Source organism: Poecile atricapillus, chromosome 15 (genome assembly GCF_030490865.1).
Source record: "Poecile atricapillus isolate bPoeAtr1 chromosome 15, bPoeAtr1.hap1, whole genome shotgun sequence".
NCBI lineage: Eukaryota > Metazoa > Chordata > Aves > Passeriformes > Paridae > Poecile > Poecile atricapillus.
The window spans coordinates 14,003,093-14,021,625 of NC_081263.1; the positions used below are offsets into that span (position 1 = coordinate 14,003,093).

The 18,533-nt window shown below is 52.4% G+C and overlaps 1 protein-coding gene across 1 annotated transcript in view; it reads left to right on the forward strand.

Annotated features, from left to right (window-relative positions):
- The first annotated feature begins 3,172 nt into the window (after positions 1-3,172).
- Positions 3,173-18,533, forward strand: part of LOC131584837 (cingulin-like protein 1) — a 37,141-nt gene continuing 21,780 nt past the window's right edge. The window contains exons 1-14 of the mRNA XM_058850342.1: positions 3,173-3,247; positions 3,854-3,940; positions 4,801-5,081; positions 6,275-6,434; positions 7,145-7,316; positions 7,931-8,064; positions 9,009-9,326; positions 10,283-10,369; positions 11,713-11,993; positions 13,203-13,362; positions 14,073-14,244; positions 14,859-15,013; positions 15,958-16,275; positions 17,232-17,318. Of these exons, the coding sequence (XP_058706325.1) occupies positions 3,173-3,247; positions 3,854-3,940; positions 4,801-5,081; positions 6,275-6,434; positions 7,145-7,316; positions 7,931-8,064; positions 9,009-9,326; positions 10,283-10,369; positions 11,713-11,993; positions 13,203-13,362; positions 14,073-14,244; positions 14,859-15,013; positions 15,958-16,275; positions 17,232-17,318 (2,487 nt within the window). The remainder of the gene's footprint in view (positions 3,248-3,853; positions 3,941-4,800; positions 5,082-6,274; positions 6,435-7,144; positions 7,317-7,930; positions 8,065-9,008; positions 9,327-10,282; positions 10,370-11,712; positions 11,994-13,202; positions 13,363-14,072; positions 14,245-14,858; positions 15,014-15,957; positions 16,276-17,231; positions 17,319-18,533) is intronic.

Sequence of the window (18,533 nt, forward strand, 5' to 3'; positions counted from 1 at the left end):
GCAGAGATTTTGCTTTTGAAGAAAAGAGCTCAAAAACACGGTTTACTCTTCTGGCTTGAATAGCAGCAAGGGCCACGACACCTTCTCTGTGTAAGACAAGTGGTATTGTTGGTGTGAATTGCTGAACAAAGACATCTGCATTGGCCACATCATCCAGACTTCCATCACTCACTAAATGTCTGCTCACCACAGGAGCCATTTCCCTGACAAGCATCCCCTTGTTGCAGAGAGATGCTTTGAACAAGTGAGGAGGTGACATTTTGATGGGGTTTTTTTTTCTAGAGGGGGAAATCCTGTATATTTTCCTGTGCTTCAGGGAGCAAAATTGCTTTCCCCAACCTTCCTGAAAATGTCCAGTGCTGAAATAGATCCTGATAGAAATTTTGTTTGCCAAGTGTCCCTTGAGGAAGATGCATTACTTTTGGGTAACAACATGGAGTTTGGAGTAGGGATGTTTGTTGGCAAGGAGCTGTCTGGTCCCAGGCAAGGCAGCAGGGCCTGACACAGCAGCTCCAAGGTAACAGTGGCAGAGGCTTTTGCAGCCCAGGATATCAGAGCTGCATAGGGCAGATGCTGTGAACCTTTGAGCCCAGAGCTCTGGTGCTCCTTGTCCTCTGGCTGCCTGCGAGGTGGCACTGGCTGGCTCTGCACAGGGCTCCTGAGGAAGGGCTCAAGCTGTACCTTGTCCTGTTTCCAGGTTTCCCAGGAGCAAGACTCGTCGAGCAGGGCTCTGGAGCAGCTGCGCCGGCAATCCTCTGGCCAAGGGCAAGCACTGGCCCAGGTGTGCAGAGAGAAGGAGCTGCTGGGCCAGGAGAAAGCTGCCCTTGAGGGACAACTGGCAGCTATGGGACAGCAGCAACAAGAGCTTTGCAAGCAGCTGGCAGAGACCAGGTAAAGACAGGGAGCAGAGCCTTTCAGATGATTTTACATTCCATGGACATAAAATGGAAGTATCTCAAAAAAAAAAAAGTCACAATATGAAGGTAATTTTTCTGACATCTAAAGCCAGCAAAGCTCTCGTCAGCCTTGGGCTCCTGTTTGTGCTCCCAAGCACACTCCTGGGGGAAGTCAAAAGCAAGCCACCCAGCCCTGAATTGAGTAGTAGTTAAAGCATGCAGATGTTGAGTGAAACCAAGTTTCTCTTAGGTTTGGTTCCTTATTCTGGGCATTGAACATCCCTCGTTCCTTACCAAGTAGCTTGACATGATCCTGGTCTTCAGAACTGAAGCTCCATCTTGAGCATTCCAGGCTCTAACCTGGGGACGTTGGGAGTGTTTTGTTCTAGAAGGGGAAGTCCTGTATGTTTTCCCTTGTTGCTTGCTGCCATTCCGGGTGAAGCCAGAGGCTCCTGCGGAAAGTCTTGAGGCTTTCTGCTTCCAAGCCCACTCTTGAGAAGTGTGGGCCAGGTGCTAGAGCTGGTTAGAGAGCAGCAGGGAAAGCTCATCCTCAACGACCTCTGGGGATTCTTGCTAATTGTTGATGGGCATCCACCTGCCAAACCCACCAAGGTCCCCTTGCATGGTCCCTCTCACTCTGTAAAGGAGGACAAGTCACTTGGGCTACTGTCTGCTTAGCCAACAACACTGAAATTAGGGTGGCAAGCCTACTCCTTGACCTTGCAAGAGTTTAAACAGCAGTCTCTGAATTCAGGTAGTTGTTGTTCAGACAAAAGGATGTTGGGATTTTTTTACAAGTGCTGCCATGACCATGAGATTTTTCTGCACCATGCCAAGTAGTTCTGAAGTCTCTTAAATACAGGGTGTCTGGAAGATGATATACCTTTATGTCCATTTTCAAGAGCATTAAAAAGTCAGGAGTCAGCCAGAGCAAGAGTCTGTTCTGTCCCACTGCAGAGCAGCTTGCAAGTGCTGATGAGAGAAGGGCTGTGAGCAGAGTCTGAGCCTTTGCTCGTCAGCCCATCCTGTTTGGGCACAGCTCCCCAGTGTCATAGGTCAGGAACAACAAGTGAAGCTTTGGTTGTTGAGGTCAAGTTGGGCTGGGCTGTGTGTGCTGTGCCAGACCATAAGCAAGGCCTGGGCACTCTCTCAGAGGGCCCTGCTTTGCTATGGAAATGGCACAAAAGTGCCTTCTCTGGACGAGTTGCCATGTGATCCATTTTCCATACTCATGTGCGGGGATCTTGAGCCTAGTTGTCCTGGAATAACCAGCTGTGGGTGTCAGGAGCAAGCAACTCATGCCTCTGTGTATTTGCAAATTGTAGGTCAGCAAAGGACATCCTGGGATGCAGCCTGTCTGCTGCTCAGCTGCAGATATCTCAGCTGAAGATGAGCAGGACCCATCTGGAGGCTCAAGTGCTCACAGTCACACAGGCCAAGGCAGTGGTAGAAGGTGAGGACCTCGTGTACTTTGTTTGTGGTGCCACCCCTGCCAAGAGAAGCCAAGCACCCTGTAAAGCCACCTCTGTCCACGGGGCTTCTGAGGAGTGGTGGGGCTGGAGGCACTGAAAGGGCCTGAGGTCAGTAGTCAGTAAAGACTCTGACTCCTGCTGTTGGTGGTGTTTGCAGGACAAGTCAAATTCCTCCAACGAGAGCTGGAAGCAGAGAGAGCTCTCAGGAGGAAGGAACAGGAAGAGAGAGCTCTGCAGCTCTTGCAAGCAGAGCAGCAGCATGAAAGCCTCAGGCTTCAGGGAACAGCCAAGCAAATGGAAATAAACAAGCTCCTGCAAGACCTGGTAGGGGACAATATGCTTCTGAACTGTCCAAGCTGGGCCTGTGGGAAGGTTTAGCACAAGCAGAGCCTGAGGGTGAGAAAGGGCAGCAGTCCTCTGCCAGAGGCCTCCGGGAGGGGAAGATGACACCTCCTTTTGTGAGTGCTTGGGCCCAATGCTTGTGAAGGTTTTTCCCAACAGAAATGATTCCATGAGGCTGTGATTCTTGCAGCTGCTGAACCTCCTTTTAAATTCCCTGACAGGAATTGATTTCTGGAGTGCAGAAAGCCAGTGCTGTTGTCTTTTCAGGCTGGGGTTTGTGGGATGGATGAAGCTTCACATTTTTCAGCAAGGAGCTTGCCTGTGACTTCATCTTGAAAATTTTTCTCCCCTCTTCAGAAAAATGAGCAAGAAAGACACCGTGCAGAGTTGCTGGAGATGCTGAAGCAATGGGAAGAAGAGAAGGCAAAGAGAGAGCAGGAACACGAGAAGGTGCTGTATGACATGAAGCAGAAAGTTGCCACCCTGCAGGCCCAACGACAAGAACAACAAATCGGATTTGAAAAAGCCAAGCGACAGGTAATGGTTCTGAAGGGAGAACGGGTGTGATTTTTTGCAAGCCTGCAGCTGTGGAGATGACAGGCTATGGGGGCTGTCTGGAGCCTCCATGTCTGCTGCATTGAATTTGGGCAGGTGAAAGGTGAACAGGTCTGTCTTTGGGACCAGGAATGAGCCCTCTCACAGGAAGCCAGGCAGAAACATAAGCTTTAAGCTGAGGTTTTAGTGCTGCTCTTGTGTTCTGTTTTCCTAAGACATACTTCAGAGATTCTTCACTGTTCTCTTACCACTCCCCTTCTGGTGTGTGCTGGTAGGTGTTCTGTACCAAAGTGAGATTGTAAGACTTTTCTTTTGTGGGCACAGGGAGGGTGTAGCAGGAATGCTAACAAGAATGAGAAAAATCATTTTAACGACTTGTCTGGAATATTTCTGAAGAGTAACCCAGAGATGTCCTCTGGGCTGGGTTTTAAGTCACTTCCTGGGCAGCTGTGGCTCCTCGGGGCAGACAGTGGCCCAGGGGAGCAGCAGCCAAGTGCTCTGAGGGCGCGTGAGCCCATCCGTCTTTGCCTCTTGCCACACAGGTGTTGCAGGGAAGTGTGAAACCCTCTGCTCTTTGCTTCTGTGCAGGCGCTGCAGGAAGGGCAGAATGAGAAGAGGGCTTTAACTGAGGCACTGCTCCAAACTCGAGGAGACCTCAGCCAAGCGTGCCAGCAGGTCCAGCAGCTCAGGCAGGAGGTGAAAGAGCAGCAAGAGAAGGGACAGGTAAGTCTGAGTAGGCAGGGAACGGAGTGCAGGGCAGGGACAAGGGCACAAAAGGCAGCTCCTGGGACTGAGGGGGCAAGGGCTGCCTCAGGCTCTGGGAACACAGAGCCTGGTAAGCTCCAGAGCTCAGCCCCAGGAAGGAGGGCTGGCAGTACAAGCAGAGCTGGGTTGAGAAGCCACAAGAAGTAGCTGAAGGATGTTACGCTAAATTTTGTTCCAGACCATCAAGGCAAAGCTGCAAGCTGAGCTTCAGGAAGCTCACAATGAAATGCAGGCAGGGCAGAGGAGGCACAAGGAAGAACTTGAGGGCATCAGAGAGGAGATGAATGTCCTCCTTGAGCAGAGGGATGCTCTGCAAAAGCAGGTGAGTGAAACAGCAGTGGCACTGCAGTCACCCAGGGAGGACTCTGTGGCCTTTTTGCTTTTCCATGGCAGAGCAGCAGCTGATGGGGTGATCCCTGGGGCTGCCTCATGCTGTGGGGGCTCCATGGCAGCTGCTCTGAAGGACACTCAGTGCTCTGCTGAATCTCAGCTGCTGCTGTCCTGGACAGCTAGGCCAGTCCTCTGGGCTGTTGGCCAGCAACCATCAGCATGGACTCCTGCTGGCCTCTTCTTGGTTTTTGGGAGGTGCTTTTTAGGTGCTCATAACGGGCCACTTAGAGACTTGTTGTCCATATCCATTGTGAATCTGGTGCTTTCAGGACAAGGAGAAATGGAAAGTTGTCCTTTCCCTTTCCTCACAGCCTCTGCTGTGGCTGACAGTGGCAGGCTGTGGCTGTCACCTCTGACTGCTTTGTTCTGTTTGACTGGAGGTGGAAGAGTTGACAGCTCAGCTGGCAGCCTCCCGAGAGTTCCAGGAAAGCACAGTCCAGAGAGCCCAGCAAGATGTGAGTGAGGCCCAGGAACAATTACGGCAGAAGATCTTGGAGACTGAAGACATCCAGAAGAGGCTGGAGGAGGCAGAAGATCAGAAGAAGAAGCACCAAATGCAGCTACAGCTAATGGACAAGAAATGGAAACAATGGGAAGAAGTGGCACGCCAAAATTCAGAACTGCATGCTTTTGTGACTTCCCTAAAGAGAGAAAATGACAGGTAAATGAAAGCCTGTGGGACTCTGCATTGTGGTGAATGCATTCCCTCTTTGCCATCTTTGCACCTACTTGGGGCTCTGGTAGCATTTCCTAGGTGGCAGATTTTGAAGTCTCCCTGAAGACACATCTCATTATCTGTATGTTGTGTTCATTCTCTAATATTTTAAGTCTTCAGTTAGATTTTTTTGAAGACCAAGGCTTTTGGGGTAGCTCTTTCCCTCTAGGGAGTGTTCTGCTGTTAGGTTAGGTGGGTGTGTTAACAGTGCTGGAGCTGCAGTGTAAGGAGCTGGATACATCCATCAGCTCCACCTGGGCTGCTGTAACTTGAAGCCTTTGGGATCTGATCATCCTGGCATCTGATGCCTTTGCTGGGCTGAACCTTCTTAGGGCCCTGAGTGCTGATCAAGCCCAGATTGCCCTGGGAGCCACCTGAGAAAGAAGAATGTCTCTGGTGCATTGTTCCTGACAAAATGCCCCCCGGAGCCTGGAGGGGCTCAAGCAGGGTCCCTGCCACCCTCCACACTCACAGGTGTTACTGACTGTGCAAAGAATGCAAGAAACCAGAGCAAGGTTAGGGGGGCTCCTCCAGCTGATCAAGTCAAGCCAGTCTTCAGTGCCACAGGATTCTTCTTCCAAGAAGAAGACAAAGGAAAGGCAGAGCACTCTTGCTTGCCTGGAGGTTTCTGCATCTTCCATCAGCTTGAGCTCCAAGCCTCTGTTGCCACTTCTGCCTTGGGCCTTTGTTCCTCCAGCTGCAAGTAGGATGGGTGCTGGTAAATCTCAGGGAACTTCCCAGACATCCCCTGGCTGTAGGGTGCTGCTCCTCCTACCTGGACATACAAGATGGGGGAAGGAAATGTCTCTTCCATGTTGACCAAAGCTCTTCCCCTTGGAGCCTGGTTAGTCAGAGGAAAATTCATCCTCTCCCCTAATGTCTTCATTGTAGGATTTTGTTAGGTTTGTGTTCACATTCCCATCTCAAATAGAAGGTAGGGCATGTAGGCAGGAACTCCCTGTTCTTTCAGGAACTAGAGCAGAGTGGGCACATGCTGGGCTGTGACTGCAGGGGGAACAAACAGCCAAGTTGTTCTGACAAACCTCATCGGACAGAGCAGTTTTCTCCGAGGTGGTGCAAGTCCTAGGAGTTTATAAAATGTGATACCATTAGTAAAGAGTTGCATGCTTCCCTTCTAGGCTGATTCTGTCTCTGGAGAAAAAGAACGTGTGCCTCAGATCACTGGAAGAGAAGAACGTGGCACTGAACAATCAGGTGTCTCAGTTTCATTCTGCTCTTCAGCAGGCTGAACACCTCTCTTCAAGCCGTGCAGGACAACTGCAGGAGCTCAACAGCCAGGTAAGCTGTGCACTCCATCCTCCTCTCCAGGGACACACAACACCACCTTTGGCATGGTAGTCCCAACCTCTTTCCCCTCCCAGCAGCATCCACTGCCACCGTGTTCTGCCCAGGGCTGCTGCTGCTGCACCCTCAGGCCAAGGCTGGATCTGGTGTCTGCTGCCAAAGTTTTCCCCCATTCACTCCTGGGTCCCAGCAAGAAATGTGGGAGGAGAAGCAGCAGCACACTCCTCTGGAGCTTCTCTGTCCCTCTGTTAGCAGTGCTGTCCCTGACAGGATTGGTGCCTGTGCCAGGCACTGAGCAATGTGGGGACACAGACGTGGCTATGGCAGGCTGGGCAGGGCACTTCCACCACAGCCAGTTCAGCCCGTGTTCAGAGCTGCAGCCTCAAGGATGCCCCTTGCCTCCCTTTCCCTGTTTTCTCTACCTTTGTCTCCACTGGAATCCTTGGTTCTGCACCTTCTGTTTCTGGCGTATTTCTGCCTGAAGTCATTTCTCCATCAATGCTCTCCCTACTGCCCACTCTGCTGCCTCAGGAGCAGCCCTGTCCCTGAGGCTCTCTGCATCCATCTTCCAGATCCAGGCCCTGCAGGATGCAGTGACAGAGAAGGCAGCTGAGCAGGACACTCGAGAGAAGGAGCTGCTGCAGGAGCTGGAAAAGTCCCGAGCAGGAGAACAGAGCTTGAGGGACGCTGTGCATGTGCTGCAGGTTGAGATGTCTGAGCTGTGTCTGAGGCTCCAGAGCTCTGAGCAAAGAGCAGAGACCATGGCCACACACTGTGAGGCCATGGAGATGGAGCTGAGGATGGCTCAGGCTGACAACAACCAAATCAAGGCCTGCAATCAGGAGCTGCAGACACTGTTGGAGGAAACTCAGCAAGGTACAACTTCTCTCCCATCCATTGTCCCATCCTGTTCCACCAGTGGGGATCTCTGATCCCATGGAGAGGTAAAGACCTTTGCCCAGAGATGGCAGACAGGAAAAACAACCAGTATGAGATTTATCCATCCAAGTGCCTGTGAAAGATTTTTCTTGAGAACGATGCTGTGGCTGGCAGTGCCAACTGTCTCTGCTGTGGCTGATCCCATCCACAGCTGGTGCCTTTCAGGTGCTGTGTCTGTGCTAAGCAGCTGGAGCTGGATGCCTCAGCTCAATTCCCCTAAGCTCCAGGCCCTGCCAGAGCCTCCAGGCTATTGGCCCCTCTGGAGCAGGGCTGCACAGGCATCCCAGCTGCTTTGTCTCTCTTGGATTGTTCACTCTGCACAAGGCCAAGAGCAAACACACGTTGCTATTCCTCTGAACCTTGCCCCTGCCATTCCTGCTTTTTTCTCTGCCTGGAAGTTTCCTTCATTTCTCTCCGTTTTGGAAGCTCTTGTGGGCTTAAGACTTGGCAAACCCCGTCAGGCAGAGAAGACAGTGCTGTTGTCTCTGCAGGATGGCCATCAGTTTACTTTACTTTGCTTTCCCCCTTCTCTTTCCCTTTCCCTCCTGCAGCAGTATGGAGGGCAGAACAGCAGATGACCTCTCTAGAAACTGCCTTGAAGGAAGAGGCTGTGACACTTCGTCAGGAGGTGGCATCACTGCAGAGGAAATTGGAGAGCCAGGAGGAGGAAAGGAAGGATCTTCTGGTGAGAATGGCAGATGCCACAAAGGGCCATTTCCTAGCTATGTTTGCACCTTGTGTTACCAGTTCTAAGGAGCACCTGTTTCCAGTTTAACTTTCCTAATTGCATTCTTCTGAATAAGGAGGAAATGATGTTGTAGTCCTGTCAAAGCCAGTTAGCACTGAGGCTGCTGATTTTCCTCCATGCTGGAGTTCTGTGGCCCTGGAAGCTTTAGTTCTCAATGGCCACACTGTCTCCATTGACACTGCATGGTTTGGGCAATTTCTGGTGTCCAAATCCATGTTCAGATTTCTAAATATGTGGAGCTGGCAGGAGGGGTGAGAAGACCAAGTTTGCTGTTGATTGAAAGGTGTTTGGCCTTGGCCATGTGAGAGCAGGCAGTGGGGAGAGAAGAGAGGAAAGCCAAGTGCTGATGCAGATAAGGACGTGTGCCTGCAAGGGGACAACTCGTCCTGAGTGGCAGCAGGGAATGACAGCCTGATCTGGCCATTGGTGCTGCAAGAGAGGGCAGTGGGGCTCTCGGGGATGCTGCCATGGAAACTCTACACAGGAGTGTTGGAAAACCACTCCTGTTGCCCAAAGCCCTTGGAATGAAATGCTGAGGATGTTTGCTCTTCCTTGCTGATGGAGAGCTCATCCTTGTGGCACTGCCTAAATCCTGCTTAGTGTGGACTTGAAATCCTGGCTGCAGTTCTGGCAGCTTGTGCCCAAAGGAACACGGGAGTGGAGCTGCCAGAGGTCGGGGAAGGGCAGAAAGGAAGCTGGGATGGGCTGAGCGAGCTGGGAAAGAGGCAGCGTCAAGGGGGGCCCAGCCAAGGTCTGCAGCACCACGAGAGGCAGAGAGAGAGGGGCAGCACGTGCCTGCCCCTGCAGCAGGAGTCCAGATGTGGTATGAGAAGCAAACCAGGAGAAGCAAAGAGTGAATTTTCTTCTCCCTGTTTTGGCAGCATGAACGGGAATTGTACGAACAGCAGCTGAGAGACCTGGAAAAGAAGAAGGGAATGGGTGCACCTGACGCACAGAGTCGGAAGAAGATAACCCAGGAATTGGAAGTGGAGAGGGAAGACATGCAAGAAGTTTTGGACCATGGGACTGCTGCTGCCTTGAAGAAGAGAGGAAGAGAAGAAATCAAAGGGACAGAGAATGGACAACTCCAGACTTGGGCACAGAGGAAGAGAGAAATGGCCAAAGGGACTTTGAAGAAAAACTTCGTAATCCTGGAGAGAAAATCTCCTGACAACAGCATAGGCCAGTCTCATCTCCAGGTAGGCACAGGCACTGACCTTCAGTCTACTCCAATGTCCCTGAAGAATTGCAGTGATATTTCCCATAAAGAAGTGGGACTCTATATCTCTGTCAGTCCAGGCCTGCTTGGGCAAAGCAGCCCAGGCTGCAGCAGGCAGCCTTGTCTGTCTGCCTGGCCCCAGCCAGAGACCATTGACTGCCAGATTGTTTCCTGGCACGCCCAGAATGACTGCTACAGCTCTGGAGTTTGCTGTTCAAATCAGCTGCAGGCCAAATGCTGGGCATGGGGAGCTGCTTCTCCTGTGCTCACACAAGGGGAGGCAACACATGGGGATTTGGATTTGGGGTGGGAAGGAATGGAGCAGGTGAGCAGGGCGATGGACTAAACCCAGCAGAGTTTTGTACCAAGAGATCTGAGCAGCAGCAGCTGCACTGCTGGTGCTTAGAGTAAATTGTATTGGCAGCTGTGGAAGATGCAGTATTTTTGTGTCACAACATGGAGTTTGGAGTAGGGATGTTTGTTGGCAAGGAGCTGTCTGGTCCCAGGCAAGGCAGCAGGGCCTGACACAGCAGCTCCAAGGTAACAGTGGCAGAGGCTTTTACAGCCCAGGGTATCAGAGCTGCATAGGGCAGATGCTGTGAACCTTTGAGCCCAGAGCACAGGTGCTCCTTGTCCTCTGGCTGCCTGCGAGGTGGCACTGGCTGGCTCTGCACAGGGCTCCTGAGGAATGCTAAGAAGGATGAGAAAAATCTATTTAACGACTTGTCTGGAATATTTCTGAAGAGTAACCCAGAGATGTCTTCTGGGCTGTGTTTTAAGTCACTTCCTGGGCAGCTGTGGCTCCCCAGGGCAGACAGTGGCCCAGGGGAGCAGCAGCCAAGTGCTCTGAGGGCGCGTGAGCCCATCCGTCTTTGCCTCTTGCCACACAGGTGTTGCAGGGAAGTGTGAAACCCTCTGCTCTTTGCTTCTGTGCAGGTGCTGCAGGAAGGGCAGAATGAGAAGAGGGCTTTAACTGAGGCACTGCTCCAAACTCGAGGAGACCTCAGCCAAGCGTGCCAGCAGGTCCAGCAGCTCAGGCAGGAGGTGAAAGAGCAGCAAGAGAAGGGACAGGTAAGTCTGAGTAGGCAGGGAATGGAGTGCAGGGCAGGGACAAGGGCACAAAAGGCAGCTCCTGGGACTGAGGGGGCAAGGGATTCCTCAGGCTCTGGGAGCACAGAGCCTGGTAAGCTCCTGAGCTCAGCCCCAGGAAGGAGGGCTGGCAGTACAAGCAGAGCTGGGTCGAGGAGCCACAAGAAGTAGCTGAAGGAAGTTACTCTAAATTTTGTTCCAGACCATCAAGGCAAAGCTACAGGATGAGCTGCAGGAAGCTCACAATGAAATGCAGGCAGGCCAGAGGAGGCACAAGGAAGAACTTGAGGGCATCAGAGAGGAGATGAATGTCCTCCTTGAGCAGAGGGATGCTCTGCAAAAGCAGGTGAGTGAAACAGCAGTGGCACTGCAGTCACCCAGGGAGGACTCTGTGGCCTTCTTGCTTTTCCATGGCAGAGCAGCAGCTGATGGGGTGATCCCTGGGGCTGCCTCATGCTGTGGGGGCTCCATGGCAGCTGCTCTGAAGGACACTCAGTGTTCTGCTGAATCTCAGCTGCTGCTGTCCTGGACAGCTGGGCCAGTCCTCTGGGCTGTTGGCCAGCAACCATCAGCATGGACTCCTGCTGGCCTCTTCTTGGTTTTTTGGAGGTGCTTTTTCAGGTGCCCATAGCGGGCCACTTAGAGACTTAACCAAGTTGTCCATATCCATTGTGAATCTGGTGCTCTCATGTGGGGGCTGAGGAGTCGGCCAGCAAGAGTTGTGGCACTCCCCTGGAGAGCTAATCTATGAGCAAGATACTGCTCATAGAGGGGAAATGTTTTACCCAGAGACCTTTGGACTTCTATGTTGATTTATTGTATCCCATTGGTTTTTCCCCTATCACTTTACCAAGTTGCTCTGTTACTAGTTTCTCCCTGCCCCTCTCCTTCTCTTCATAAACCCAAGTTTTTCCCCTCTTGGAGAGAGCTGCTGTCCCTGGCTCCCTTCACAGAGGGCCCTGCTTTCAAGAAAGGCTAGTTCTCTGTGGAACGCCACACCCTGCCTCAGTCCCTCTCTCTGCGTCACCTGAGAGCCGCTGCCGGGCTGAGCTGAAAATCACTCACGGGGTGAGGGACGTGCCTGTGCCCCTGGGCCGTCTTCTTAAAGACATTTCTTCACGGAGGTCACGGGACCCCAACCATCCAACCCGCCGTGGCACTCTCAGGACAGGGAGAAATGGAAAGTTGTCCTTTCCCTTTCCTCACGGCCTCTGCTGTGGCTGACAGTGGCAGGCTGTGGCTGTCACCTCTGACTGCTTTGTTCTGTTTGACTGGAGGTGGAAGAGTTGACAGCTCAGCTGGCAGCCTCCAGAGAGTTCCAGGAAAGCACAGTCCAGAGAGCCCAGCAGGATGTGAGTGAAGCCCAGGAAGAGTTACAGCAGAAGATCTTGGAGACCGAAGACATCCAGAAGAGGCTGGAGGAGGCAGAAGATCAGAAAAAGGAGCTCCAAATGCAGCTACAGCTAATGGACAAGAAATGGAAACAATGGGAAGAAGTGGCACGCCAAAATTCAGAACTGCAAGCATTCATGCAGCTCCTAGACAGTGAAAATAACAGGTAAATGAAAGCCTGTGGGACTCTGCATTGTGGTGAATGCATTCCCTCTTTGCCATCTTTGCACCTACCTGGGGCTCTGGTAGCATTTCCTAGGTGGCAGATTCTGAAGTCTCCCTGAAGACACATCTCGTTATCTGTATGTTGTGTTCATTCTCTAATATTTTAAGCCTTCAGTTAGATTTTTTCTGAAGACCAAGGCTTTTGGGGTAGCTCTTTCCCTCTAGGGAGTGTTGTGCTGTTAGGTTAGGTTAGGTTAGGTTAGGTGGGTGTGTTAACAGTGCTGGAGCTGCAGTGTAAGGAGCTGGATACATCCATCAGCTCCACCTGGGCTGCTGTAACTTGAAGCCTTTGGGATCTGATCATCCTGGCATCTGATGCCTTTGCTGGGCTGAACCTTCTTAGGGCCCTGAGTTCTGATCAAGCCCAGATTGCCCTGGGAGGCACCCGAGAAAGAAGAATGTCTCTGGTGCATTGTTCCTGACAAAATGCCCCCCGGAGCCTGGAGGGGCTCAAGCAGGGTCCCTGCCACCCTCCACACTCACAGGTGTTACTGACTGTGCAAAGAATGCAAGAAACCAGAGCAAGGTTAGGGGGGCTCCTCCAGCTGATCAAGTCAAGCCAGTCTTCAGTGCCACAGGATTCTTCTTCCAAGAAGAAGACAAAGGAAAGGCAGAGCACTCTTGCTTGCCTGGAGGTTTCTGCATCTTCCATCAGCTTGAGCTCCAAGCCTCTGTTGCCACTTCTGCCTTGGGCCTTTGTTCCTCCAGCTGCAAGTAGGATGGGTGCTGGTAAATCTCTGGGAACTTCCCAGACGTCTCCTGGCTTTAGGGTGCTGCTCCTCCTACCTGGACATACAAGATGGGGGAAGGAAATGTCTCTTCCATGTTGACCAAAGCTCTTCCCCTTGGAGCCTGGTTAGTCAGAGGAAAATTCATCCTCTCCCCTAATGTCTTCATTGTAGGATTTTGTTAGGATTGTATTCACATTCCCATCTCAAATAGAAGGTAGGGCATGTAGGCAGGAACTCCCTGTTCTTTCGGGAACTAGAGCAGAGTGGGCACATGCTGGGCTGTGACTGCAGGGGGAACAAACAGCCAAGTTGTTCTGACAAACCTCATCGGACAGAGCAGTTTTCTCTGAGGTGGTGCAAGTCCTAGGAGTTTATAAAATGTGATATCATTAGTAATGAGTTGCATGCTTCCCTTCTAGGCTGATTCTGTCTCTGGAGAAAAAGAACGTGTGCCTCAGATCACTGGAAGAGAAGAACGTGGCACTGAACAATCAGCTCTCTCAGCTTCATTCTGCTCTTCAGCAGGCTGAACACCTCTCTTCAAGCCATGCAGGACAACTGCAGGAGCTCAACAGCCAGGTAAGCTGTGCACTCCATCATCTTCTCCAGGGACACACAACATCACCTTTGGCATGGTAGTCCCAACCTCTTTCCCCTCCCAGCAGCATCCACTGCTGCCGTGTTCTGCCCAGGGCTGCTGCTGCTGCACCCTCAGGCCAAGGCTGGATCTGGTGTCTGCTGCCAAAGTTTTCCCCCATTCTCTCCTGGGTCCCAGCAAGAAATGTGGGAGGAGAAGCAGCAGCACACTCCTCTGGAGCTTCTCTGTCCCTCTGTTAGCAGTGCTGTCCCTGACAGGATTGGTGCCTGTGCCAGGCACTGAGCAATGTGGGGACACAGACGTGGCTATGGCAGGCTGGGCAGGGCACTTCCACCACAGCCAGTTCAGCCCGTGTTCAGAGCTGCAGCCTCAAGGATGCCCCTTGCCTCCCTTTCCCTGTTTTCTCTACCTTTGTCTCCACTGGAATCCTTGGTTCTGCACCTTCTGTTTCTGGCGTATTTCTGCCTGAAGTCATTTCTCCATCAATGCTCTCCCTACTGCCCACTCTGCTGCCTCAGGAGCAGCCCTGTCCCTGAGGCTCTCTGCATCCATCTTCCAGATCCAGGCCCTGCAGGACGCAGTGACAGAGAAGGCAGCTGAGCAGGACACTCGAGAGAAGGAGCTGCTGCAGGAGCTGGAAAAGTCCCGAGCAGGAGAACAGAGCTTGAGGGACGCTGTGCATGTGCTGCAGGTTGAGATGTCTGAGCTGCGTCTGAGGCTCCAGAGCTCTGAGGAAAGAGCAGAGGCCATGGCCACACACTGTGAGGCCATGGAGATGGAGCTGAGGATGGCTCAGGCTGACTACAACCAAATCAAGGCCTGCAATCAGGAGCTGCAGACACTGTTGGAGGAAACTCAGCAAGGTACAACTTCTCTGCCATCCATTGTCCCATCCTGTTCCACCAGTGGGGATCTCTGATCCCATGGAGAGGTAAAGGCCTTTGCCCAGAGATGGCAGACAGGAAAAACAACCAGTATGAGATTCATCCATCCAAGTGCCTGTGAAAGATTTTTTTTGAGAATAATGCTGCGGCTGGCAGTGCCAACTGCCTCTGCTGTGGCTGATCCCATCCACAGCTGGTGCCTTTCAGGTGCTGTGTCTGTGCTAAGCAGCTGGAGCTGGATGCCTCAGCTCAATTCCCCTAAGCTCCAAGCCCTGCCAGAGCCTCCAGGCTATTGGCCCCTCTGGAGCAGGGCTGCACAGGCATCCCAGCTGCTTTGTCTCTCTTGGATTGTTCACTCTGCACAAGGCCAAGAGCAAACACACGTTGCTATTCCTCTGAACCTTGCCCCTGCCATTCCTGCTTTTTTCTCTGCCTGGAAGTTTCCTTCATTTCTCTCAGTTTTGGAAGCTCTTGTGGGCTTAAGACTTGGCAAACCCAGTCAGGCAGAGAAGACAGTGCTGTTGTCTCTGCAGGATGGCCATCAGTTTACTTTACTTTGCTTTCCCCCTTCTCTTTCCCTTTCCCTCCTGCAGCAGTATGGAGGGCAGAACACCAGAAAATCTTTCTAAGAACGGGCCTGAAGGAAGAGGCCACTGCCCTGAAGAAAGAGGCTGTGACTGTTCGTCAGGAGATGGAATATCTTCGGAGGAAACTGGAGAGTCAGGAGAAGGAAAGGAAGGATGTGCTGGTGAGAATGGCAGATGCCACAAAGGGCCATTTCCTAGCTATGTTTGCACCTTGTGTTACCAGTTCTAAGGAGCACCTGTTTCCAGTTTAACTTTCCTAATTTCATTCTTCTGAATAAGGAGGAAATGATGTTGTAGTCCTATCAAAGCCAGTTAGCACTGAGGCTGCTGATTTTCCTCCATGCTGGAGTTCTGTGGCCCTGGAAGCTTTAGTTCTCAATGGCCACACTGTCTCCATTGACATTGCATGGTTTGGGCAATTTCTGGTGTCCAAATCCATGTTCAGATTTCTAAATATGTGGAGCTGGCAGGAGGGGTGAGAAGACCAAGTTTGCTGTTGATTGAAAGGTGTTTGGCCTTGGCCATGTGAGAGCAGGCAGTGGGGAGAGAAGAGAGGAAAGCCAAGTGCTGATGCAGATAAGGACGTGTGCCTGCAAGGGGACAACTCGTCCTGAGTGGCAGCGGGGAATGACAGCCTGATCTGGCCATTGGTGCTGCAAGAGAGGGCAGTGGGGCTCTCGGGGATGCTGCCATGGAAACTCTACACAGGAGTGTTGGAAAACCACTCCTGTTGCCCCAAGCCCTTGGAATGAAATGCTGAGGATGTTTGCTCTTCCTTGCTGATGGAGAGCTCATCCTTGTGGCACTGCCTAAATCCTGCTTAGTGTGGACTTGAAATCCTGGCTGCAGTTCTGGCAGCTCGTGCCCAAAGGAACACGGGAGTGGAGCTGCCAGAGGTCGGGGAAGGGCAGAAAGGAAGCTGGGATGGGCTGAGCGAGCTGGGAAAGAGGCAGCGTCAAGGGGGGCCCAGCCAAGGTCTGCAGCACCACGAGAGGCAGAGAGAGAGGGGCAGCACGTGCCTGCCCCTGCAGCAGGAGTCCAGATGTGGTATGAGAAGCAAACCAGGAGAAGCAAAGAGTGAGTTTTCTTCTCCCTGTTTTGGCAGCATGAACGGGAATTGTACGAACAGCAGCTGAGAGTCCTGGAAAAGAAGAAGGGAATGGGTGCACCTGACGCACAGAGTCGGAGGAAGATAAGCCAGGAATTGGAAGTGGAGAGGGAAGACATGCAAGAAGTTTTGGACCATGGGACTGCTGCTGCCTTGAAGAAGAGAGGAAGAGAAGAAATCAAAGGGACAGAGAATGGACAACTCCAGACTTGGGCACAGAGGAAGAGAGAAATGGCCAAAGGGACTTTGAAGAAAAACTTCGTAATCCTGGAGAGAAAATCTCCTGACAACAGCATAGGCCAGTCTCATCTCCAGGTAGGCACAGGCACTGACCTTCAGTCCACTCCAATGTCCCTGAAGAATTCCAGTGATATTTCCCATAAAGAAGTGGGACTCTATATCCCTGTCAGTCCAGGCCTGCTTGGGCAAAGCAGCCCAGGCTGCAGCAGGCAGCCTTGTCTGTCTGCCTGGCCCCAGCCAGAGACCATTGACTGCCAGATTGTTTCCTGGCACGCCCAGAATGACTGCTACAGCTCTGCAGTTTGCTGTTCAAATCAGCTGCAGGCCAAATGCTGGGCATGGGGAGCTGCTTCTCCTGTGCTCACACAAGGGGAGGCAACACATGGGGATTTGGATTTGGGGTGGGAAGGAATGGAGCAGGTGAGCAGGGCGATGGACTAAACCCAGCAGAGTTTTGTACCAAGAGATCTGAGCAGCAGCAGCTGCACTGCTGGTGCTTAGAGTAAATTGTATTGGCAGCTGTGGAAGATGCAGTATTTTTGTGTCACAACATGGAGTTTGGAGTAGGGATGTTTGTTGGCAAGGAGCTGTCTGGTCCCAGGCAAGGCAGCAGGGCCTGACACAGCAGCTCCAAGGTAACAGTGGCAGAGGCTTTTGCAGCCCAGGGTATCAGAGCTGCATAGGGCAGATGCTGTGAACCTTTGAACCCAGAGCACAGGTGCTCCTTGTCCTCTGGCTGCCTGCGAGGTGGCACTGGCTGGCTCTGCACAGGGCTCCTGAGGAATGCTGAGAAGGATGAGAAAAATCTATTTAACGACTTGTCTGGAATATTTCTGAAGAGTAACCCAGAGATGTCTTCTGGGCTGTGTTTTAAGTCACTTCCTGGGCAGCTGTGGCTCCCCAGGGCAGACAGTGGCCCAGGGGAGCAGCAGCCAAGTGCTCTGAGGGCGCGTGAGCCCATCCGTCTTTGCCTCTTGCCACACAGGTGTTGCAGGGAAGTGTGAAACCCTCTGCTCTTTGCTTCTGTGCAGGTGCTGCAGGAAGGGCAGAATGAGAAGAAGGCTTTAACTAAAGCACTGCTCCAAACTCGAGGAGACCTCAGCCAAGCGTGCCAGCAGGTCCAGCAGCTCAGGCAGGAGGTGAAAGAGCAGCAAGAGAAGGGACAGGTAAGTCTGAGTAGGCAGGGAACGGAGTGCAGGGCAGGGACAAGGGCACAAAAGACAGCTCCTGGGACTGAGGGGGCAAGGGATTCCTCAGGCTCTGGGAACACAGAGCCTGGTAAGCTCCAGAGCTCAGCCCCAGGAAGGAGGGCTGGCAGTACAAGCAGAGCTGGGTCGAGAAGCCACAAGAAGTAGCTGAAGGAAGTTACTCTAAATTTTGTTCCAGACCATCAAGGCAAAGCTACAGGCTGAGCTGCAGGAAGCTCACAATGAAATGCAGGCAGGGCAGAGGAGGCACAAGGAAGAACTTGAGGGCATCAGAGAGGAGATGAATGTCCTCCTTGAGCAGAGGGATGCTCTGCAAAAGCAGGTGAGTGAAACAGCAGTGGCACTGCAGTCACCCAGGGAGGACTCTGTGGCCTTCTTGCTTTTCCATGGCAGAGCAGCAGCTGATGGGGTGATCCCTGGGGCTGCCTCATGCTGTGGGGGCTCCATGGCAGCTGCTCTGAAGGACACTCAGTGCTCTGCTGAATCTCAGCTTCTGCTGTCCTGGACAGCTGGGCCAGTCCTCTGGGCTGTTGGCCAGCAACCATCAGCATGGATTCCTGCTGGCCTCTTCTTGGTTTTTGGGAGGTGCTTTTTCAGGTGCCCATAGCGGGCCACTTAGAGACTTAACCAAGTTGTCCATATCCATTGTGAATCTGGTGCTCTCATGTGGGGGCTGAGGAGTCGGCCAGCAAGAGTTGTGGCACTCCCCTGGAGTGCTAATCTATGAGCAAGATACTGCTCATAGAGGGGAAATGTTTTACCCAGAGACCTTTGGACTTATATGTTGATTTATTGTATCCCATTGGTTTTCCCCCTGTCACTTTACCAAATTGCTCTGTTACTAGTTTCTCCCTGCCCCTCTCCTTCTCTTCATAAACCCAAGTTTTTCCCCTCTTGGAGAGAGCTGCTGTCCCTGGCTCCCTTCACAGAGGGCCCTGCTTTCAAGAAAGGCTAGTTCTCTGTTGAACGCCACACCCTGCCTCAGTCCCTCTCTCTGCGTCACCTGAGAGCCGCTGCCGGGCTGAGCTGAAAATCACTCACGGGGTGAGGGACGTGCCTGTGCCCCTGGGCCGTCTTCTTAAAGACATTTCTTCAGGGAGGTCACGGCACCCCAACCATCCAACC